Below are 23,895 nucleotides of genomic sequence, written 5' to 3'. Positions count from 1 at the left end.
CTGCTAACTACGCCTTGTACAGTCCGCGTATTTCCATTTATAGCATTTCCATCTGCATTTTAGCCTGCCTTATTCCATATTTATGTAGCAAGTAAATCATACCCACACACGATTTTCGCTTTACTGCCGCCCTTTATTAGACCCGCGGCTAGAATACTAGAAATGAAATAATAGCGCTATGACGCCTGCAACATATGAGTCTACGAAAGACCCTCTTTTCTTCGTTTATGGCTTTCTCTCGTTGGTTTTAAAGCAGTTTGCGTGGTCATTATAATCATCATTAGGCCGTGAAAGCCGTAAGTAGCTGTATACTGATTACTCTAACAAGTGAGCTTAGTTCGAGTAGGACTCAAGGCCATTACACCCTTAAACCTTACCAGATGGCTCTCTTGAGGCTAGCAAAGGGGCGAGCAGAAATGCGCAGAATTTTTCGATATTCTAATCGGCAAAAGCGACAAACAGATGTCTGTCACTACGAACAAGGGCTAAAGAAAGGTAAAAAAAAGCATTTTGCATACAGAATATGCTTTCTGCTCTTTTAGATAACAACTGTTTTTATCTACGCTTGCGGCCAGCACATGATCCTGTAAAAAAAAAAAACAAGCATTAGCGCATCTTGATACAGACTTCTTTGTTCTGTAAGCACACTGTTAGAAAAACACCAAATATTATTGGTAAGCATCAGTATTTTGGGGTTCATGGTTCGGTTCTAACTCAACAATAGCGAGTAAAGCTTTTAGCTGTCAAAAGTCTTTCACTTATTTATTGCTTGAATTAGCCGAAAATTGGTACTTTCAGCAAGTCTATGTACTGAGAAATAAGACGGCTTACTGTGTTATAAATTACAATAAGCACAACACCTGGAGTGTTTTGCCATAATCAGAAACAATATCCAAGCGACATGACGGAAAAACATGGAAAACGCGCAATTCCAGATATATCTTAATTCGATGTGAAATGGACTTATTTAAAGCGTCACGTCATGTTTTTCCGTCATGTCTATCCAAGCCACAAACACCCACAGGGTGCCCGAAGGGTACTCTGGTTCCAGAGCCTCGAACGTCTCTCTATTAGTGGCCAGCTAGCTCGAGCTTGAGCATCCCCCTCCCCCCACAACGGCCGAAGGTCCACTTTCGGTTCCCAATGGACGTGCTATTTGTAGGCAAAACTATAAAGCATAAGCTAGATCACTCTGGTATGTAGCCAAATCCGACAATTAACGTCTCATTAAGATACTGCAAAGGCATGGAAAAATCCCTTTTTGTTCTTTCGGGGATGGTCAGATCTTTATCAGAGAACTCCTCCCCTCCCCCCCCCCCCCCCGGAAAAAGTAGGTCCACTTTATAGGATTTCGCACACCCCCCATGAAAAATCCTGGGTACGTGCCTGTAGAGAGACCAAAAGGGAGTTTAAATAGAGAGACCAAATAGAGTACCAAAAGGGCGATGTCTTAGCACTTTCATACCTAGATGAAATCCTGTATTTTCTTTCGACTTCTTTATACGATGAACGATTTGAGACTAGCAAGGCCCCTCGAACTCAAACAATGCAATGTGACTGGTGTTCATAAGTCATCTTGGAATTTTAAAAAGTAGAAATAAATAAACAAAAATACAAGCAATTTTATAGCACATTTTACTCAGTTTTTAAGCGCTTTAGATTTCAAATCCTTAACGTATTAAGAATACCCATGGTGGGACTGAGGGCCAACTTCTGTTAGGGCGATGTCTTAGCACTTTCATACCTAGATAAAATCCTTTATTTTCTTTCGATTTCTTCATACGATTTGAGACTAGCAAGGCCCCTCGAACTCAAACAATGCAATGTGAATGTGCAAAAGTCATCTTGAAATTTTAAAAAGTAAAAATAAATAAACAAAATACAAGTACTTTTTTAGCACATTTTACTCAGTTTTTAAGCGCTTTAGATTTCAAATCCTAATACGTATTAAGAGTATCCATGGTGGTACTCGAGGGCCAACTTCTGTTATTCAAGTCAAGTCAATTTCAGGTCCTAGAAACAGAAAGATACTCTGTTGATATCCATGCCCGTTTCAGTAGAGGTTGCGAGGCCCTAATAGTGGATGCTAAACCTGCCATAAGTTCAAAAGTCACTGACGACCTTCCCTCGACTGGATTCCCCGCAGGGCGGGATTACAGCAGAAGCGATAAGTGTGTAGTGTGAAGACGACTTAGTGAGTGTGTGATAACAATGATCTCCTTAATACACAATAGTACAGAGCACGCAATGGTTCTATTCAAATGGTGTGAAGTCTGATTATATTGGTAGATTATGTGTAATCGGGACCTATCATTTATATTCTTTTATATTTATTTTTTATTTATATTATATTTTTATTTATATGAGATAGTCCTGAATTAGTAAAGGTGCAAAAAGAGAAGAAGAAAAATAGTCGGTCTGTATTGTCATAAAAAGCTGTTTCAGAGTAACGATAGACAACCACCAGAAAATCCTTTAGCCTGCCAAAAACACCTAATGCTATGCATGCCATAACGAAAAATATGTAGGGCACATGGAGTCCCCCATTTGCTATCTGAGTCATAAGATTCGCAACTCGGATGAAAACCACTGATATTAACCGCGCTTTCCTTTTGGTAGCCGGCCCACGCAAACTTACCGCTTTTAGGTAAACACAGACTACAAGTAGAATTTCCCGTAGCAGGTTGTCTATGAAAAACACAAACAAAGCTTTATTAGCAGCTTTACGGGAATTTTGATGTCTTAATAAATCGCCTAATTTGAATCCCAGATCCATTCGATAATCTATTATTGGCAGCGTCCTGTAATAACCAAACTGTCGCATTCCTGCTGACTTAGTGCACTCATTTTCTTTATGGTCCTAGTTTAGTATGATACAGTATACAGCGCTGTTCTTTGACTACGAGCAGCAGAGTTGCTATAAGCAGGAGAAAGCGTTGATGCGTCTAGTTAAAATGTGATGTGATTACGGAAGCGTTTTTTGATGGGCATAGCACGGCTTGCTTGTTGTGATTGATAAAGGTTGTCGTAAATGTGCGAGAAAAGATAGCTGTACAAGGCACCGCTTGCAAATCACGGTATGTGAGACTATCGCACAATCTAAATTAGCTTATGGTAAAATCAAAATTACTACGCATTACAACTCATTCAGAAAACTTGTGTAACTTTGGCGAAGGGTACGACAAAAGTTGTTATCAGAAAACCAGTTAGGGAACTAACACTATGTTTTAAGAAATAATACATTTTAGTGTAAAAAAACCTCCTTAGTTGAAATGGTTATTCTATTAAATAATACGCTTACAATGTACTTTGAGCGGAACTCTTTATTAAGACAAAAGCTAAATGAGAAAACATGGCGCCTTCTAATGATAAGATGGTAGACACATTTATTCGTTCTCTCACCGCAATAACGTTATGGCCCAGCCCATAGTAGCGTACACATCTGATAACAAGTCGATCACGCGAAGTTGAGATCTCTATTCTCCGTGTCGACTGCGTCACCACAAGCCCACTAGTTCACGGAATATAGCCCTACAGGACGTGCGCTAAGACAGCTTTTTACTGACTACCCAGGTAGGGTTCCAACACGCAATCAATCATCTACCATCCCACATTCACGGCTCACCCGAATAAGACCATGAAATGCAATTATTTGACCTGTTTATTTCTATTGTAATTTATATTTGTGATTATTCGAACATTCGTATATGATTCTTGTTTTTCCGATTCTCTGGTTTGTATTCCTCTGGTTTGTAATTCCTACTATCACAGCAAAACTTTATGTTGCATGGCGTATTGTTTTTTTTATCGCTCATCACATAAAATCAGCTATGTTTAGAATTTGTGATTTGGCTTCAGATATATTTATTAATTTGTCATGTGCGCACTTCTAGGGGTTTTCAGCAGAAATCTAATGTTAAACATTACGCTGAGAGTATAATCTGTCCCTAAACCTTTCTAAACTACAAGTAAAGAATTAGCGGATCAAATAATATCAACCAATTAGGCCGATCCTTATCCAACAAAACGCAACATTTCTATCTCATTTGGATTCGCGCGCCGCTTTTCCTTTCTTGTTCAAATAGAGTAAAACACAACGCTCTAGGTGCAAACAGTACTTCCCCTTTTTTTCAAATATACTTTCCCATTACGGAAAACGCTGCTTTCCTCTACTCTAGGAATATTATGCATCTTTAGACACAGCGGTGTCATGTTTGAGATGTCAGCTAACGTAGACTAAACACCCTACTACTAAATAAAAAAATAAAAATAAATAAAACATCGCGCTTTTACGAGCTAATCGAAACCGTGTAATTCCGTAAAGTATATGAATCCAATCCATTCCTCTCTTTTTCCTCTAGGACTGGACGATTTCATGTCCAGAAATTTTGAGCCTGCGTAGCAAGCGTTTCTGTGGAGTTTCAGGAATAGAAAGCGAGCGAGGAATTAGCCGCGCGGCTATATTCCTCCCCTTTTTCGCGCGGCCATATTCCTCGCTCGGTCTCTATTCCTGCTGAAACTCCACAGAAACGCTTGCTACGCAGGCTAGAAATTTTTTTAAAGAAATTTTAGCGCGTTGTTATAAAAACGAGTACATTCTAGAGCCACTGTTTTTCCGGCCATTTTTGTGAGCTTATTGTAACCTCTAGTTTTATTTAATATTGTGCATTGTCGACGCTAATCGTTGTCACTTAAAAAGCATTGCAAGACTTGTTACAACGCGGTTAAGTTAACGACTGATTATGAAGCAATGGTTCTGCGTTCTAGATCCCGTAGGCAAACATACAATTTAGCGATCTTACTTTTAAGAATGTTCGGGTTTTTTTCTGCCACTTTCTCGGCTAAAGCGGTGCCTTCGAAGAAACCAGAAACGTATTGTTCATCGTGTAGAAGAAAAGCACTATAACCGGTCAATTTGCCAAAAAAATATACGTGACTTTTAAAAGTATAAAAATGATATCAACATAAAAGCAATGGCATCAATGTATTTCTTGGCTATTATAAAGCTTTTCAAACAAGCAACGGATACAAGATATCCAGATATACGTCGCACACACTACCCTGTTAAACCCCTAGACAACGAGTGTTGTCTTATAAGGATCAACTATACATACTTCGATTTATTCTCTCATTTTACCCTATTCAGACTAGAAAGGGGGGGGGGGGGGGGCTCTTTAATCCCCCTCCGGGAAAATTGCTATAACTTCTTAACCATAGCAGCTAAGAGGCTAAAACTTGGTGAATTTTCCTAGAATCTATCTACAGACTTTTGGTACCATTGACATGTCAAGGAGACGCTCTATGTTACCATGGCAACCGTTTTTTCACACACATAAGTTACCATATCAGTCAATCGTTCTAAAAACTGTCGTTTTTCTAGCTGGGTCATTTCCTTATTAGGCAACATATACCATATTTGGGAGTCCGCTTCAATCTTTTTTTTCGCGTTTTTAGCGGAGCCAGCGCGCGCAGCCCCATAGTTATAGAAAAATGGTATATAACTATGCGACTGAGTTTTTTTGTCGTCGCGCGGGAGCCCTGTGGTTCTGCCTCGCCCGCCCGCCTGCCTGCCTGCCCGCGCAATCTATGTAACCACGCTCCGCTGACACTGTCGCCTCTTCCAACGCAAACTTCCAAACATCTAAGGAGTGGAAAAATCGTTTGAGAAACCCTATTACATTCATGGATTGCTTTTAATCAATGAATCGACAATTATGATGTCATAATTGATTCGACCACACCCAAAATAGGGCGTGACGATTCTTTGCATGCTGGTGATCATTGTCTGTAAGTTTGGTTGAATCTTGAAAAAGCGCTTTCAGAGAACACGCAAAAGGTAAACATGAACACAACACTAGACTACACACGTCTTTTCAACAAGTTTTTTTTTTCACTAATTTTGTTTTTCGCCCTATGTTTACCGTAAATATCATTAGGGACAAGTAAAGACCTTGGGCTACCTGTGATCATTAGCAATGCATGTCGGGAAGGAGTGTCCTCTCCCCCCCCCCCCCCCCCTTAGCCTTCGCCAGGGTGTCTTCGTCAGCCAGACGCTATATTGAAAATTACCCAGAAGACCCTGAGGACGAGGTTGGATAAAACTAACACTTTCGTGCATACGGCGCTATCTTTATGGTGTGCTACCATAGAGCGGAGATGATCACAGCTTGTTAGAAAGAAAAATTTATAAATCTGGGTAAGATTTATACATAGGGACATCTGTAGGTTATTCGGCGTGCTGCAAGCCATACGCTCTTTTTTATAAGAACGTCTAACGTTTAGTTGAAGCTGGAGCAAAGATGTTCTTAACGATGCTCTTAAATTTTAGTGTATATGAGAATATAATACTCAATGGATTATTAGGATAAGAATTACACAAATGATCAGTAGCAATAATATTTAAGGGTGTATTATGAACACAATTCGATCCTGCCTTTTAGAACACATCACACAAAAAACCCGACATTTTGCTGCTATCTCAGCCTCGACATGTTCTTAGCATGTTCTTGAAATTTGGTGAAATGTCAGGCTTATAATTTTAAGAGCATGCTATGAACATGCCGAGGCTTAGATAGCAGAATTTGTTTTCCTTTTTGAGTCCTAAACTCATGTCGTTATGAGTGCACTCTCCTTTTATTTTCTTCAATAATCAACGTACAACATGGCGGATCATAACACACAGCCCACGAGGCTACAACCACCCAGAATGCAACATTGTAGGTTCCGTCATGATAACACTGCTCAACACTTAAGGCTATTGATCATTAGTGTAATTCTCTTCCTAATATTTCATTGGGTATTATTCTTTGTTATCCCAGTTTTCCCATTTATCAATCAACTGCTGTCGTTTTCTAAATGATCTAAAAGAACCTTGGGCGAGCGCGCGGGAGACCTGTATTATTCTGAAACGTTAGGGACTAGGCTCCATTTCCGAGATGGCTGCCAGCAAAATCGCAGTAAACACGAATTCCTGCAAGTTTACTTGGAAATTCTCGACTTACCAAGCTCTAAGGCGATAAAAAAGCAAAAAATGATTGAAGCCGACATATATGGTATATAATGCCTAATAGGGAAATGACCGAGCAAGCTAGAAAACCGACAGTTTTTTAAAAAAGATTGATCGATATGCGCGCTTATTGGTCAGTACGGGTAACGTGCACATTTTTACAGGACAAATATCAGGCGATAACCTCCAGCCAAAGTGATATCTGTCCTATGAACATTTTTGTGCAGTCAAAACTTCTCGTCTTGCTCAATAACTCCTCAATCAAACACCAAGGTTTGCAAAATGCTATGAAGGCACAAAAAGAATGTTTGATTTCTTTTATAGAATTTTCATCAATATATATTTTTTAAATTTTTCCTAAAACGCGAAACAAAAAGTAATGACAAAATAAAACACAACATCCCGCTCGTGACGTCATTCCCGTGCACGCCAGCGCAGCGCGCGCGCAGAAGACATTTCATAATTGAAAACTTTTGCTTCAATTTCTATAGTCTAGGTGTAAATCCATCAGTTGAAATGCAAGTTTTGAACTTGTAGGTTTTGTTCTAATGAAAAAAAATGTGGCATGGATTTTTATCTTACGCAAATGGCAAAAATAACAGCGCACGCTGGTGGCGTCATTCCAGTGGATGCCATTTTTCGCATTTCCAGTGTAGTCACTGGGATATAAAATGAATAAACCCCTTCTTTGGCTCACTGTGATATCGGCAGATAATTTCAGCGGATGAGAAATGGTCCTTTAAATTTCACAGTTGTCCTCGTGGCTTCGCTTCTCGGCCAACTGTTAATTTTTCGTTTAATTTCTTATCCATGGACATTATCCGCCGATATCACAATCGCCAGAAGGGCGTTAAGAACATATTCAGCCTAAAAATGTCCCAAAAATGAAAACGTCCCAGCCTCAACTGAAAATTAGAAACTATTTACAAAAAAGGTTTATTTTTTAGAAGTTTCACCAAAACTGCTAAAATGAGGTAATATTTGCACGTGCATAGCGACTCCCCGATTAATAATATATATTATTTATTTCAGTATTAAGCATTAATAGCATTGATAATTATATTCGCGACAGATCAGATCGACCGCACGCTTGAAAGAGGTTAAAAAAGAGATTGGAGCAAATTCTGGAAAACATCATCCGCGATCCGTCTTAACAGCGCGTTGTCATGGGGCCCGAAGAGATCCAGGGTCTAGAGACCGTGCCAAGTGCGATTCTCGCTGCTGATAGGCTAACCTTATTAACAGAAATGATTATTTTTAAATTGAATTTCGTTCAAGATACTAATTGGAGCTCGACCTCTCAGCAAAAAAAAACATTTGTGAACAAATAAAAAACATTGCATACTAACACCGCTTCGCGATTTGAAAAAAAAAAAAAAAAAAGAAAAGAAAACAATACAGATTTTCTTTCCGTATGAATAAAGACTTTTTTTTCGTATGAACAAATGCAAAACTATTTCAGTTGCGATATGAATCAAGAATTTGATATGAATAAAGACTTTTTTTCGTATGAACAAATGAAAAACTATTTCAGCTGCGATATTAATCAAGACTGAAGCTGTTCAACAAAGGCCGGCAGGGCCTCGCGGTCCTACCGATAGGACACCTCACTACACTCGGGCGAAAGTCAAGACACAAGCACTCAGAGCATATTTCTCAACCGTTTGCTCGTACTAATGTATATAAATCTAGTTTCGTAATCAGAACTGTAATAGACTGGAACAATCTGGACACAGCAAAAGTTCCCACACACGCGAATGTGCCCGACTTCAGGCTTTAATAATCTCTATGTAACTTACCATGGCTGCGCTATGCATCTATTGTTCATACAAGTTGGCATAGTAAACATAGTAAAATAAAGTGAAGTGAAGCCTCTGATTATTTATGTTTTTCTCTATTTTCCTCGACAAAGCGTCTTATAATAATTGGGCTTCGTGGGACACCAATTATAAAGAAAAGTTTACAACATTTTTTAACTTGTAAATTCAAAAGCTTATGAAAGTAAAGGCACAATTCCGTTACAAAGACTACGCAGATATTATTTTTCCCGGGGACGTTTACTATCAAACATTCTAAATGTATTAAAATGTTATCTAAAGCGTAGAGTTCGGCTTTTTTTATGTTCAACCACAAATAAGACATCATCCCTTTAAATTAATGGCGTCCAGGGTATGCGCTATGTTTATTCATCGCAGTCCATCTACTAAGGGCTTCGGAGCGTTTTTTTTTTGTTGTTGTTGTTGATACCACCATGGGCTCCATGTGGGATGGCTAAAGTACTTGCCTTACAGCTATCACTTTATGATCAGCAGCGAGGCTGGACTTAACACAGGACACAAAAACCGCGTATTGAAGGTAGATTTACTCTTAATCAATAACAGAACAATGTTTAAACTTGCTTAATGTAAATCGTGTCTGAAAGCACGGAGCAGAATCGAGTAAGATGCAAAAGCTCATAATAAATTGACGATATATATATATATATTTTTTGAATGCATTTTTTTTTTTCAAATAAGCTTGAGAATAGGAGGTCCAAGAAAATTGTAGCTTTTTAACGGTAAACACTTTTGCTCGAACTTCTTACTGTCAACCATTGTCTTATTGGTTGTATGCTGATGTTAAGTAACAAAAAGCTCTTTTTTCACTTCATGTCTTATTTTAGTATTCTATTAAAATTGATTTCCATATGAAAACTTTCGGATGGAGTTTTTATTGGAATCGCCACATTTCTTGTTAATATCACACAGTGAAGCCGGGTCCGGTTTATTTGAACAGCTCCATGCTTCAAAAGCGTCCGGGTCGGGTTTATTTGAACAGCTCCATGCTTCAAAAGCGTCAGACGGGCTGTCTCAGCACCTCTCTCGATGAAATTAATTACCACCTAAATTTTACGCACCGAGTTAATCAGAGACCAGCGGGGAACACCGTAAGACACAGAAAGTAAAATTAAAAACAAAATTGCTTTCCCTAAAAATAGTTATTTTGACAATATTTATCATAAAGATGATGTGTTCTTCATATGTAGTTGTTATGACGATGGTAAAGATGATGTTTTTTTGGTGGTGATGATCATGATAGTGATGACGTATTATGATTATGATGGTGATGATGATGACGTATTATGATTATGATGGTGATGATGATGACGTATTATGATTATGATGGTGATGATAATGCCGCATTATGATAATGATGGCGATGATGATAATGATGGTGTTAGTGATGGTGATTGTGGTGGTGATGGTGGTGATGGTGACGGTGGTGATGGTGACGGTGTGGTGATGGTGATGGTGATGGTGATGGTGATGGTGATGGTGATGGTGATGGTGATGGTGATGGTGATGGTGATGGTGATGGTGATGGTGATGGTGATGGTGATGGTGATGGTGATGGTGATGGTGATGGTGATGGTGATGGTGATGGTGATGGTGATGGTGATGGTGATGGTGATGGTGATGGTGATGGTGATGGTGATGGTGCGGTAATGTTGATGAAGTATTATCGTAATTATAGCGATGATGATAACGATGATGATCGATGATGATGATAATGTATTATGGTAATAATGGCGATGATAATGATGGTGATGGTGATGGTAGAACCAACATAATTATATCAGTCCTGAATCTTTTGTTATCGAACACTCCAAATGTGCTTGCCGTGCTTATTTTGAAACCCGTTATAGTTGGGAAGCCACGTAAATATTTTGGACGCACATATCGACTTATAGTCGCTTTCTGGTTTGATCTTTAAGTCGGAAAAATATTTGAGAACTCATTTTGTAAACAGAAATTGAATCATGGACTGCTAAATTTATCCTCCACCAATTAAGATTTGAATTGTATAATTGAAGACATCAATTCTCATCTTGAAGCATAATAAAACTGTAATTTTCTCATTGTCATTTTAGAGCAGGAGAAATATAATTTGAAACAAATCTCTTTCATACAAAAAGCTCCTAAATGAAAAATACATTTATTAGAAACCGTTGCTAAGAGATCTAAAATTCTTTTAAAAATATATCTAAGAATACAATTATAATCATTTTCTCTACTTATCATAATTATACTTTGTAGTTTTTTAGCTTTGAGTAAAATTGCTTGTTATTTCCTTTTTTTAAACTTTCTATTGACAAGACGAATGAATACAAGCGCTTCGATTGAGTTTTTAGCACTAAGCGAAAGTGAGTTCGTTAATTGCTTATTATCGATGCGTCTTATAATTCCATCTAAAGGAAGTTGATTTCATTAAGTCCTACGACGACTCAGTTTGGACCCATCTAATTCGGCCGTTATCAGGGGATATAGACGTACATGAGGCTATTGCCTCGCTATGACTCCATGTCAATTTGTTATGGTGATGACCCTTGTCTTACCAAAGGGCTCACTTAGACCAAGGTGTTGTTGCGACTGGCTCTTAGCGATCGAAGACTTCATAATGTCACAGGAAGCAGTAGATTTGAATTGGGAAATGACCAGATTCCGAGTGTAAACAAAGCAAGAGTAAACTTTACTCATTGAAAAGCTCGACTTTAAGATATTAATCTTAAGGAAAAACGGTACGTTTTTTTTTACTTTTATTTTTCCTTTTCTTTTTCCTTGTTTGTAGGTATTTGTACTTAACTTATTTCTGGTGGGTTAAGTTTTAAAGGTCTCATTTCTGATTAGACTTTCTTATTAATAGGAAGAAAGTGATTTGTGTGTGTGTTTTTTTTTAAGATACATGGATGGAAATGCCATCATGTTCTACGAAAAATGCTAGTTAACAATCTATTTTCTTCCGTGTTTTTGCAGGCAAATGAATTGGACAAGTCGAGCTTCACTCCTGGTTGTCATCTCTTTTCTGCTACGAGCCAAATCAAAGTACGTTAATTTATTGATATGTTTTTAAGCGAAAGAGGATATCAAACAAATATTTTTGCGAATACCTTTTCTTATAGAAATGAACACAAGAATGTTGAGTAGCCCGTATTCAAAATTAGAATGCTTTTTGTTACTAGTGCGGAGATGGTAGTTTTTTTAGCCCTAAACTATAGGAAATTCAGCACCTTCGCACTGTCCATATGTTATTAGAAAACAAGGAAAGCACCCTCGATCTCCCAGCATCACGCCAATTCACGATTCATTTATTTTTTTAAAAACAGGTCGCATGGACAAAACCTTTGACTGTTTTTTTTTTTTTTTTTCATAAAGCCAATGCTTTCAAACATTGACAACTAAACAGTTCCGGTAAAGAATGTAAGGTTTTATAAGCTATGGCCTGTGGTTTTAAGCATCCCTACCGATAATTTTGTTATTACCATCTCAAAATTAAAATCGTTTTAACAACTAGAGTCCCTCATAACAAAAATAAATAAAACGAATTTCTTTATTCTTGGATCCAATCTGCTGAGATGTTTTTATTCGTATGTGTGTTGTCTTGTAGATCTTTGCCTCCCACTGGCGAACCAACTGATGCAGAGGCCTCATTGTGAGTAGATTATTCCTAAATGAATTTTACGTTTCCCTTCATCTTGGTCTGGCGTTCATATGTATATTTTCCAGACTTCTCTATCTAAAGCTTTTAAATCAAACACTCGCGATTCTTCATTGAAACAGTACCATCATTGTTCAATTAGTTTTACGAAGGGTTCTCATCTACTTATCTACACTTACTGCTTTACTTTTCATCTAATTCTTTCAAGGGCCTCAAAAGGAAATACAAGGATCTTAAAGGCTTTAGTAGATAGCATTCAAAACAGATGGGAGAAAACTTCTTTGCTATATCCAATAGCATCGCAAATAAATAGCCGTAGTTCTGTTATATTTTTTCATGCTTTACGTTGACTTTTTTTGCAATTCTCTGATGGACATGCATAAGGAAATATGAGCGAGTGTATCTGAAAATGAGTTCCCGCCACAAACTCTTTCTGTGGTTTTGATTTGCGTTTTTGCGGCTCAAAATTCACAAGTATAGACCGATAATACGTGCATGTTTAATATCCTGATTGGGCTTCTTAGTTACGAAATATCGAATTTATGACTAAATTATAAGTATCAATTGGCAATTACCAATGGTTTTTTTATTGATAAGTAGCGAAAACCTCTCTAGAAGTTTTCAATTTTCGATGTATCTTTTCATAAAAATTTTTATGAAAAGATACATAAATACATAAAAGATAAATTTTTAAATTTTTATGAAAAGATACAGGAAAACATTATGAATAAAATAAATATAATAATGACGGGGTTTTCTTTGTTGCCTAACCTTGCCCAAACGGACGGAAGAAATTAGCAAATCAATAATATTTTGTTTCAAAACGATATACTCAGAATTAGTGAGCCATTCACTAATTTATATTTTCGTATAGAAATACAATGTAAACTTGAAAATTACTTTGCCGCTATTTTGATTTTTGATGATAGATTCGGCTCATGTATGTTGGGAGTTGCGGTTCCTGAAATGAGAGTATAATTTTGTATGTTTTTAAGGGTTTTTCCCTAGCCTTGTCTAGGAGGATTAAGCTAAATTGCTCAAAGGCATCAATGGGCTCTAATAAAAGAAGGATACAATGAGATAAGGCGGGCATGATGGTATCGAGTCAAAATGACACATGAAGGAAGGTATACGCATGCGCCAATCTTTCCTGTTACCATGACAACGAACACATAATATGAGTTATTGTCTTGAAGTCTTATGGCTGCTGCTAAACGAATTATAGTATCCCCCCCCCCATCCGCCACCCGAAGAAGCAGCTTTGCTAATTTGTTGTCGCGAAATATGCGTTGCACTCAGGAGGTCATGTGACTTTTTGTCAAACTCGCATCAAAATAAACACAGAATTGACTGCAGTCGTCACGTCAGAGAGCGATAAAAAAAAAATATTTCAAGAAAATCAAGCCCTTTTAGACATACAAAGCTTCTGGTTGCCTTCGTTAGTGCTGAATAAGTTGCTTTTTGTTCGTTGCTTTGTCGCCAAATTCGCGCTCTTTCTAGCTTTTGGCGACAAAGTAACAAACAAAAAAAAATTTGGTGTTTTTTGTACTGCATGTCGCCTATTGATTTAAAAGGCACACCAGTTCATTCTAAATAGCCACGATTTAAGTTTCAGATAGGTCTCCAGATGATCCCAAACAGATACAGTACACTACTGGTTCAAAACTCGAGTTCTCGGCGTGAGATTTATTCTTATAGAGTTAACCCATTGAGTTCTGGATATTTTTTAGCTGAATTTCCAAAAAAAAAAAAAAAAGAACAGACCGAAAATAGATACCTCCCCTTATTTTGAGTTTTTTTTACAGCCAGTCAAAGTCAAACACAGCTTCTCCAAGTCATCAGCGGTATCAAAGCTTTGACAACAGTATTTTGCGGTCTCATCTTCTAATCCCTTGTTGTGGCTACTTCTCAAGGCCGGTACAGGCCGATTGAGGTGCTAGTGGGTTAAATGTTCACATAAGCTCGCGCAGCCGTATGTGCTCTATTATTTGTGCGCACTTCATGAAAACATACTCACAGAAATAAAAAAACCGTCTTACTGATTTGTAAAACATCCACAATCTCGGTTACTTTGAATCTTTTAAGACGTTTGTGCTATTCGTTTTACTTACAGAGAGGCAGGCCATAGACGGAATTTCTCTTCCTTTGAAGACGCTTTATTAAAGCCGAGGAGAGGAGAAACAGAGTAAGAAGATTAAACTTTGTATTAAGTTTCCGCAAAATTGCAACGTCGAGCAGCAGTGTCCCTTTGTTAATACCCCTGTATTCAGCATAAGTATTGACCAATATTCTTAAAGAATGTTGATCACCTACTCCTTTGTTATTGTTTATCATTGAAAATACAGCGGTTTATTCGCAGGGAAACTTCAAGATAACAATCTACGAATAAAGTCTGATATGTTATTAACGATATTTGATTGAAAATTTATTGCTTACTTGTTTAAATTACTCGATGGAAATGGATGCTTTATGTGAACTTGCCATTGAGCGGGAGCATAAAATGGCGGTGTGATTGGCCTTCTTTAAATAATGTTGATCAACCACTCCTTTTTATTATTTATTACTAAAATATAACGTACTGTTTGCGACAAATCTTTAGAATAACAATCTGCGAATGAGGTCTGATAATATGCTATTGACGATATTTGAAAGAAAAGATCTTGGTTACTCGCTTCAATTACCCGATGGGAATGGGCGGGAATACAATTTTACGCGCGCGCAAAACTCCTAGCTTCGAAAACAAACGCCGAAACTTTCGAGAAAAACGTAATAAACGTAATAATTTATGTAAAACAAAAATAAGCGAGCATGATTTTTCACCTAGGACACCTACTGACCTAAATTGCTGATTTGAGCAAGAGTTAAGTTGAGTTGTTTTAATGCATATTTCACTGTTAAAAAGCGAGAGAATAGTCGATATTTTGATAACAAAATTTATTCACAACATTCGCATTTGTAACCAGGCTTTATCGCAATACTCAATTGCGCATGCGTAGATAATTCAACTTTCGGTTTGCGTTTCAAACTGAAGAATGGACTGATCTCGATTTTTTAGGCAAAGAATATTCACCTAGTTGCCGTCTACAAAACCAAGTATCGATTTTCCGATTTAAAGAGTTGAAAAATAGAAATCAAAATTGTGTGAAAATTTTATTATTTGGAAAAATCAAAAACACATATGTCACTTTATAGGCTCCCTCCTGAATAATGTTATAAAGCTTCATTTATTATTGCGGATACTTCAACAGCTAAGATTATATATTTTTTTCTGTTGTGACGTCATGTGATGACGTCATCGCCTGGTGGCGTCATCAAAATCTAGAGATTCATAAACAATGATGCCATGCCTAGATTCATTCTATTTAAAAAAAAAAAATTGGCTGATTTAAAAGGTCTTGAAGTTTTCCTAGCAGCCGCCCTCAGAGAAATGTCCCAGCAACCTTAAAGCTCGTTTAGGCGTGGATTAAGGAAAAAATGCTGACCTGTTTACATAAAAAGCGCTGAACACTGTCGCCTCAATTAAAAGAATGATGACAAACAGCTCATACTGAACTTCCTTATTCTAAACATTTTGACTGCTTATGTAAACGGGTGTAAGAGGTCTGTATCCGCGCCTGCTCGAGACAAAGAAACTGCTGGCGAACTATATCGCAGCACCCCCAAATGGTGTACAAACTTTGTTTTAACCAGTAATGTTGGGATAGTGGCTGATGGGGGCCTCGGTCAAATATCCTATTCTATCCCGGTGAAAGTCAGGCCCGTACCCAGGGGGGGGGGGGGGGGGGGCGAACGCACTTAACGGCCACACAATAGATAGACGTGCTATTCGTAGACAAAACTATAAAGCATAAGCTAGATCACTCTGGTATGTTGCCAAATCCGACAATAAACGTCCCGTGGAGACACTGCAAAGGCATAAAAAATCCCTTTTTGTTATATCCCTCCCCCAGAAAAATTAGGTCCACTTTCCCCAAAAGAAAAATCCTGGGTACGGGCCTGAAAGTGGACTACCTGGTTGTTGTTTAACATCGGAAAATTTCGGATTGAGATCCTTGTTTTCCAGGAGGCCATAATGGGAAGAAAAAGTCCCATATATTCCGAGAATTTCCGGGGTGAGTTAGGTACCTTTGCTTCTGTACCCAGAAATTTTACTTTTGGGGTCCTGGGGAATAGTGGCCGATAGGGGCCTCGGTCAAATAATTCTATCCCGATGAAAGTGGACTACCAGTTTGTTTACCATTTAATCGAGAATTCCGGTACTTATTGTTATTTGGTAAATGGTACATATTCCTCCCACTGGAAAATTTGTGGAGTTGCTTCAGGTGTAGTCCACCTTCCGGGGATACCAGAAATTCCGGGAAATCGTGTACCATTTGCAGTTTTTCATAGAATATTCTACCGAGGCCCCCAAAGTAGAATTCCTGGTTACAGAAGCAAAATGGTTCATAAGTCACCCCGGAAGAATAAAGGAAACTTTTTCTTACCATATTGGCATTCCGGATTAACTCTGGGATCTCATTTCGGAATTTCCGATTAAATGGTAAGCAACCTAGGAATCTTTTTCTTACCTCTATGGCATTCCGGAAAAACTGGGATATCATTCCTGGATTTCCTATTAAACGGTAAACAACAACTCAAGCAATTCCTTATTTTCCGGAACACATGTTTTTTTCAGCAACTTTTAAAATGGATTTTTCGCCATCAGAACATATTCAAACGAAGAAACATACCATTTTAACGTGCTTCGGTAAGGGGACTCGTTGTATGCCCTTGAAATAGGGTTCGAGGGGTTCGAAAAAACCACCCCACTTGACTGGAAGGTCTGCTCAAATGAAAGAAAAAATTACAACTGTGAGTTAGGAATAGCTACCTTTTAAGTAAGAGATAATGGTTCGCTAACAGGGGCGTAGCCAGGGGGGGCCTAGGCCCCCCCCCTTTTAGCAACCAAAAATGCAATAAATGTATGAGACATTTTTTTTTTAATACAGGAGAAAATGCCTTGAATGTCCCTTTTGGGCCCCCTCCTGTTAAAAATCCTGGTTACGCCGTTGGCTAAATTTGGTTTCATGCCCCCTTCTTCCTTCCTCAAAATCCTGGTTACGGGTCTGCAGCAATCTCCCATCATCAACTTCAAGTATCAAAATAGATGTACAAACATCAAATTGATGCTGGACCCAGTTATGCTTGGTATTTATCTCTGTAACGCTAAAGAGTGATTTGTTACAACTAATCACCCCTCGTGTTATACTTCCAGATCAGAGTATGAGTTAAAACCGTTGAACGAAAGTTTGGCTTTACCTGGAAGAAACATCAGTAAACTGCTGGATGACGTCTTTAAAAGATATGACAAGAGGATACGTCCATATTATGGAAGTAGGTTTAATTCAGGGTCTGTGTTGTGCTTGAGTTTTAAGTGAATACTTTATTAGTTTGCAGTTGTTGTGTGTGTTACCGAGAGAGTATAAATAAGAGTGGACTTTAAAAGAATTTAAAAGCATTTATGTATACATACTCGCAAGGATAGTTTGGCTATCTGACGGAGTTTTAGACTAGCAAAGGTCGCATGCGTGATTTGGTGAATAGGCATCACGCTAGCCCGGTCACAGCTCTAGATCCCACATGGATCTAAGCTGTGGTTTAAAGCACTTCGTTCGAGTCGAAGTCGCCCTGCAGTTTTTTTGCCGATGAAGTTTAACTGAGGCAAACCGGCTATGCCATGCTGACGAGTCCTAATAAGGACGAAACAGCTGTCCATGGTTGCCGAACTGCACGGGTAATAGACTGTGCTAGCGTCCCGTCTTGGCCCGACTGGTGCCAATGTGTGTATGCTAGTGTCCTTTTAAAGTCCACATTTATAAATAAGAGATGGAACCCTCAGACCTGGCAATGTCAACCATTTCCATTTTAGTAACACTACTAATCTACCCTTTTCCATCTTGGTGTGTCACTGCTATAATTCACTTGTCATTTGGATTTGACGAATTATTCTCATAAAGTTGGATTTTTAATTAGTTTTGTTACACCTTCCAAATAATGTTATAACTTTGTATCTAAATGTTGTATAGCCCCCAGTGCTCCATGGGTATTGCATAAATGAGCAAATAAAGCAGCGTTTGGAATTTTTTTTATTCGCCTGTAAACGGTCACATGGTGTTCAAAAATCGGGCTTCGGCCAAATATACGTTTCCCATGAGCCACTGCGGTCTACTATACATACACACCAAAATTTAATTTAAACATACTTAGTAAAAGGTACATTTCTTCGACACATTCCGAACATTCCTGGTATGTTACCTTTTTATTTGGGGTGCTGAAGCATATCTATGTTGCATTTCAGTAAAAAAAAACACTGTGGCTAACCTGTCTGCAGTATGTTCTGGATATGTGTGTGTTCATGTCAGTCAATCTTGTTTTAAAAACTACCGTTTTTCTAGCTCGCTCGGTCATTTCCTTATTAGGCATTACATACCATATTTGGGAGTCCGCTTTAATAATTAATTTCGCTTTTTTGTCGCTCTATATATTTGTAAGTTGAGAATTTCCATGTTTTTCCACGTAAACTTGCAGGAATTCGTGTTTACTACGAATTTGCTGGTAGCCATTTTGGAAATGGAGCTTAGTCCCTTACGTTTTAGAATATCACAGGTCTCCTTCGCGCTCGCCCCAGTCTCTTTTAGACCATTTAGACAGCCATTGAGATTATGTTTTTTTTTCAGTAACGTGCATGCTTATTTTCGTCCAAGCTATTCTATACAGTTTGTGTGTGCTGTTTTTCAGTCCGAAAACTACCTGGTCAAAGCTTCTGTATACAGTAGTAGGACATGTGTGCGTGTGTTGTTTTAGTCAACGCTACTGTTTTTAGTGATATGTATGCTGTATCAATCAAAGGTGATGTATTTACAGGGACAAGGATATGGCTATGCCCCCCCCCCCGAATATGTTCTAAATGTTTCCGCACCCCCCTAATACTGCTACTGCTCTGATTAAAGAACATACATTTATGTGTGTGTGTGTGTTTATTCGTCAAATCTACTGGAAGAACATGTATACTGTCTTTTTTATTAAAAGCAACGGCATATATGTACTGTACATATGTACTGTACATATATGCCTGCTGTTAAGCTACTGTATTCAGTGAATGTATGTCTTTTTTTTTAATCATAGCTTTAGTGTATTAGCTAGTGTATTAGTGCTGGTGTCAGAGCTACAGTATTCAGGCGCGTTCCAAGGATTGGCTGAGGGGGGTGCGCAGTCAAAGGAATCATATGAAAAAAAAAATTAACGGTCCTTCAATAAGAAATGACCAACTTTTTGCCGGCCAATGGGGGAAACCCTGCGCACCCCCCTGTGTACCCTTCTGGTATTCAGTATGTAAATAGTGTTTTTTTTTTTTTCAGTTAAAGCCGTCGATATTCAGCTGGACATGCTCATCCTATCGTTCGGGGAGTTGAGCGAGACTAATATGGTAAAGTTCCATGCAAACGATACGCGGCGGTACAACCAATGGGGCGACTGGGTAATCAACGCATCTAATTACCATGTTGCATGCAATTTTGCATCTCTCGTATGTTGCCAGTAACCGACTTGTGACATTGCATGCCACAAATCTTTAAATGTCTATAAACTCAAGACACTGATAATGCTGATAATCAAATAACCCTTATCTCCATAACTGATAACTATTGATGCTCTTAACAGAGACACCTGATTCCCACTTGCACTGCTAGAAAGAAATGATGTGTTGGGACTTTAAAAGATGACTAGCTGAGCTGTATTTGATTAAACCTGAGTAAACGCGCCAGGGCGCTTACTTTTTATTTCTAGTTTTGAACTGCTGCAAAAGAAACCATGGCCTACAAAAATTATTGTCAGCTGGGACTTACATAAAATAGTTGTATTCGGTTAAATCTGATTGATCGTGTCCACTGCGCCATCATTGTTTCTGTTCTCATGCACGCGACCATTAAGTGTGCTGTTTTTCACTTAATTCAGTGTGTATATATGAGTATTCTCGATACTTTGACTTAAGAATGGTTCTAAACCATAAAGAGAGCTGTATTTTTTTCGGTTATTACAAAGGAAAAATATCTGGTTTCACCTTCATTCCTAGACTCTATTTCCAATCGTCGTTAGGCCTCATCGGCCCCACTAATGGGGGCACGTACTAGCGAGTAGCGGGCTCTCGGAAACGAGCTGGAAATCGTGCCTACTTTATTCTTTGGTTCCTGGGAGCACCTTTGGGTCTCCGGGGGCCTCCAGGATTGGCTGAGTAGTCATACGTATCATATGGAAAAGGCATAAAATTTGGAGATTCCTTTTAAGAAATTAGCCCCTTTTTGGCTGTCAAGGGTGGGTGCGCACCCCCCTCCCCTCCCCCCTGTGTACGCGCCTGGGTCTTGGGACACTGTTCTTTTACATTTTGTCATTGGTCATTTGTACTGATAATCGTAACTTTTTGCGAACGATTTATTCAAGGTCTTGTCAACGTACAATGAACCCGCGCTGCAAAGCATGCATGGAAGTTACCACAGGATGCCCAATATGTTAAATTTTTCCTGAAATAGGTGTATTCCACATTATCCTCCATAGAATAATCAAATCATTATATAAACTAAATGTTTTTTTTTTAATGCATAAATAAAATGCAAAAAATGCGATCATTTCACTAAGGTTACATAATTTAGCGACCTTTCAGTTATAGACTAGTCAGGAAAATTCTTAACACATCTGAAGGTTTTCATTAAAATGATAAATCCGTTTGATCAGATGCATCATTAAACATCTAAATATAAGATCATTCGTCTAATTTGTCAGATGCATTTTAAACATCTTTGATAATGTTGATACGACCAGCATCCATTGTTAACCTTATGGGACCGATTTAAGACATACCAATTTTAATAACTTAAAATTTGTCATTAAACCCCAGTCCCCCGCTTTCTAGCTAACCAGCTAACGAAAGTTTAACCGAATTTTTACAAGCTTTGTTGTACTGATTTGTACGACTATCTGTTTTAGGAGTTCACTGTCGATATGTACCTCGGGCAGTTTTGGAAGGAACCACGTCTTGCGTTTGGCATTAAGCGGGAAATCATTCTCAGCGGTGTAGCATCTGAAAAACTCTGGGTTCCCGATACGTTTTTTGTGAATTCTATTGACACCAAGGTTCATGCCCTTCTTTTCTCCAACAAGAAAGTTTGGATCAACCTGACCGACGGATCCGTCATGCTTAGCGCGAGGTGAGTTCTGATCAGGCAAGCGAGGCATGCGAGAGCAGGGGCGTGTCTAGCAAAAAACCCACGGTGGGGTACAGAGTAGTGATTCACCGATCAATTAAGTTCAAATCGGTACCCTTAGCTCTGGTGATGGGTCACTAGATCCATATAGAAACTTTGCTATACAAAAATTCACACATAAAGTTAACGGTATTCCTAACTATCATTGAAGGGGTCTACAGAGTCGAATTCATCTCGTCAAATGGGCTCCAAATCCTTTATTGGCAGCTAGGGTTACATGCAAGATATCCAACAGAACAGACACAAATTCACACGAAAGAAACACAAGTGCAAAAATAAATGAAAAAAAAAATAAAAAAAGGGACAAAATAGAAAAAAAATGTAAAAAAAAAAGAAGTAAGAAGAACAGGGAGAACAGAAAAAAATATCTGGAAAACAGGAAATGATTATAGGAAAATATTAATGGCATTATATATAGGTAATTTTCTATACCAAATACCAGAATTTTATTCATATATCATCATTATAATCAACTGAATGTAACCTCTGTATTGTTTTCATTTTGGGTATAATTAAAGTTGCTCTTGTTGAGACTTACACATGTTAGCATTGTGACAGGCTAACGACGCGCAACTCGTGCAAGGTGGACCTCCGTAACTACCCCATGGATGAACAGACGTGTCATCTGCCCTTCGAGAGCTGTAAGTGCGAATATGATGTTTTCTATTAAAGGCTCTCTGTCGGCGGCCATTTTGTCACCCTAGCGAAATACTAAGTGTGATAAAGCATCCATTTCCATCGACTGATTAAGGGAAGTTATTTCTATATTTAAGGTCGAAATTGATGGATAACGTATGAAACTTTGTTTTTAGATGGTTATTTAATAATAAGTTCCTTAAAATATTGTTTCCAATTTTGAATAAAACAATAACAAATGTGTGGCTGACAAGAGCCATTTAACCCCAGCATCACCGCTAATGTCAGTCCATTTTCATTGCACAGTTTCGTACGAACAAAAGGATTTAAATTACACATGGCGAAGCAAAGTAGGCTCAGATATCGCAATCTATGACAAAGAGATGGCTCAATTTGACATCATCGCGGCAAAACGTTTTCTCAAGCATCCCGTCTATCACTCACGTAAGTACCACAAACACAAGTAAATCGGCGGCATTTTGACTACTCAAGTAAGCAAACAATTACAGCGCGACCTGTAAAACCGTGAACACCAAAGTATGTGTGGAATGTTACTGACAAATCACAACCAAAAATTCATACACTACGACTCCAGTGTTTGCAAATCTTGCAGGTGATTGCATTCTATCGGTCAATACAAACATTCCATACCTTTCGTCTATTACTGTTGTTTTACCCTATAGCCATGTTCTCAGGTTTGACCGCCACCATTTCTCACTCTCTGTTTTTTTTTTCTTTACCCTCTAGCAATGTTCTCTGGTATTACCGCCGCCATGTCTAACTCTCTGTTTTTTTTTACCTCTAGCCATGTTCTCTTGTCTGATCGCCACCATTTCTCACTCTGTGTGTTTTTACTAGCCATGTTCTCTGGTCTGACCGCCACCATTTCTCACTCTCTGTTTTTTTACCCTCTAGCCATTTTCTCAGTTGCTACCGCCACATGTCTCACGCTCTTTGTTTCTACCCTCTAGCCATGTTCTCTGGTCTGACCGCCACCATTTCCCACTCTCTATGTTTCTACCCTCTAGCCATGTTCTCTGGTCTGACCGCCACCATGTCTCATCCTCTGTGTTTCTACCCTCTAGCCATGTTCTCTGGTCTGACCGCCACCATGTCGTTCCGCCGCCGCTCGCTCTACTACATCTTCCAGATGTATATTCCGTGCACATGCGTCGTGATTCTGTCCTGGATTGCTTTCTGGATTGACCCCAAGGAAGGGTCAGAACGCGTAGGCCTGGGCATCTCAGCGGTTCTTACCATTAGCTACATGCGCGGTTCTATGAACGCCGGCATGCCAAGGGTGTCCTATCTGAAGTCGATTGACTACTTCCTGTTGATATCGTTTGTTTTTGTGTTCATGTCACTTATTGAGTACGTGCTCGTACTGAAGGATGCTAGGAAGGAACGCCGAAAGAAGATAACACTTCCGGGAATTCTACCAGGCACGCAGGTACGGCAGATTTGACAGCGGAGTATAGCAAA

At 38.7% G+C, this 23,895-nt stretch overlaps 1 protein-coding gene and 1 long non-coding RNA gene across 12 annotated transcripts in view; one reads left to right on the top strand and one right to left on the bottom strand.

Annotated features, from left to right (window-relative positions):
* Positions 1-23,895, top strand: part of LOC5503195 (gamma-aminobutyric acid receptor subunit beta-1) — a 28,192-nt gene that overhangs the window by 1,007 nt on the left and 3,290 nt on the right. Inside the window, exons 1-11 of one of the 9 annotated variants that reach the window (XM_032371515.2) lie at positions 3,461-3,573; positions 9,316-9,361; positions 11,800-11,868; positions 12,431-12,475; positions 14,595-14,666; positions 17,736-17,854; positions 19,879-19,997; positions 21,500-21,720; positions 22,336-22,418; positions 22,720-22,857; positions 23,499-23,863. In XM_032371515.2, coding sequence (XP_032227406.2) covers positions 11,804-11,868; positions 12,431-12,475; positions 14,595-14,666; positions 17,736-17,854; positions 19,879-19,997; positions 21,500-21,720; positions 22,336-22,418; positions 22,720-22,857; positions 23,499-23,863 — 1,227 coding nt within the window. In that variant the 5' untranslated portion in view covers positions 3,461-3,573; positions 9,316-9,361; positions 11,800-11,803. Of the gene's footprint in view, positions 1-123; positions 496-2,804; positions 3,078-3,460; positions 3,574-6,067; positions 6,197-9,315; positions 9,362-11,168; positions 11,565-11,799; positions 11,869-12,430; positions 12,476-14,594; positions 14,667-17,735; positions 17,855-19,878; positions 19,998-21,499; positions 21,721-22,335; positions 22,419-22,719; positions 22,858-23,498; positions 23,864-23,895 lie in introns of those variants that run through there. The other 8 variants (XM_032371517.2, XM_032371513.2, XM_032371514.2 and 5 more) reach the window with 8 other exon arrangements.
* Positions 245-3,515, bottom strand: LOC116610738. 3 transcript variants are annotated; one of them, XR_007306792.1, is made up of 4 exons: positions 3,403-3,515; positions 2,639-2,688; positions 1,466-2,013; positions 245-584 (listed from the first exon to the last, which is right to left on the bottom strand). It is a non-coding gene; the product is annotated as an uncharacterized LOC116610738 (long non-coding RNA). The 3 variants fall into 3 exon arrangements; XR_007306793.1 differs by lacking the exon at positions 245-584 and adding an exon at positions 1,325-1,386; XR_004293402.2 differs by lacking the exon at positions 245-584 and having other exon boundaries at positions 1,341-2,013.

The sequence above is a fragment of the Nematostella vectensis genome, chromosome 15 (assembly GCF_932526225.1).
Source record: "Nematostella vectensis chromosome 15, jaNemVect1.1, whole genome shotgun sequence".
NCBI lineage: Eukaryota > Metazoa > Cnidaria > Anthozoa > Actiniaria > Edwardsiidae > Nematostella > Nematostella vectensis.
This window is presented reverse-complemented; position numbering and strand designations above follow the sequence as displayed.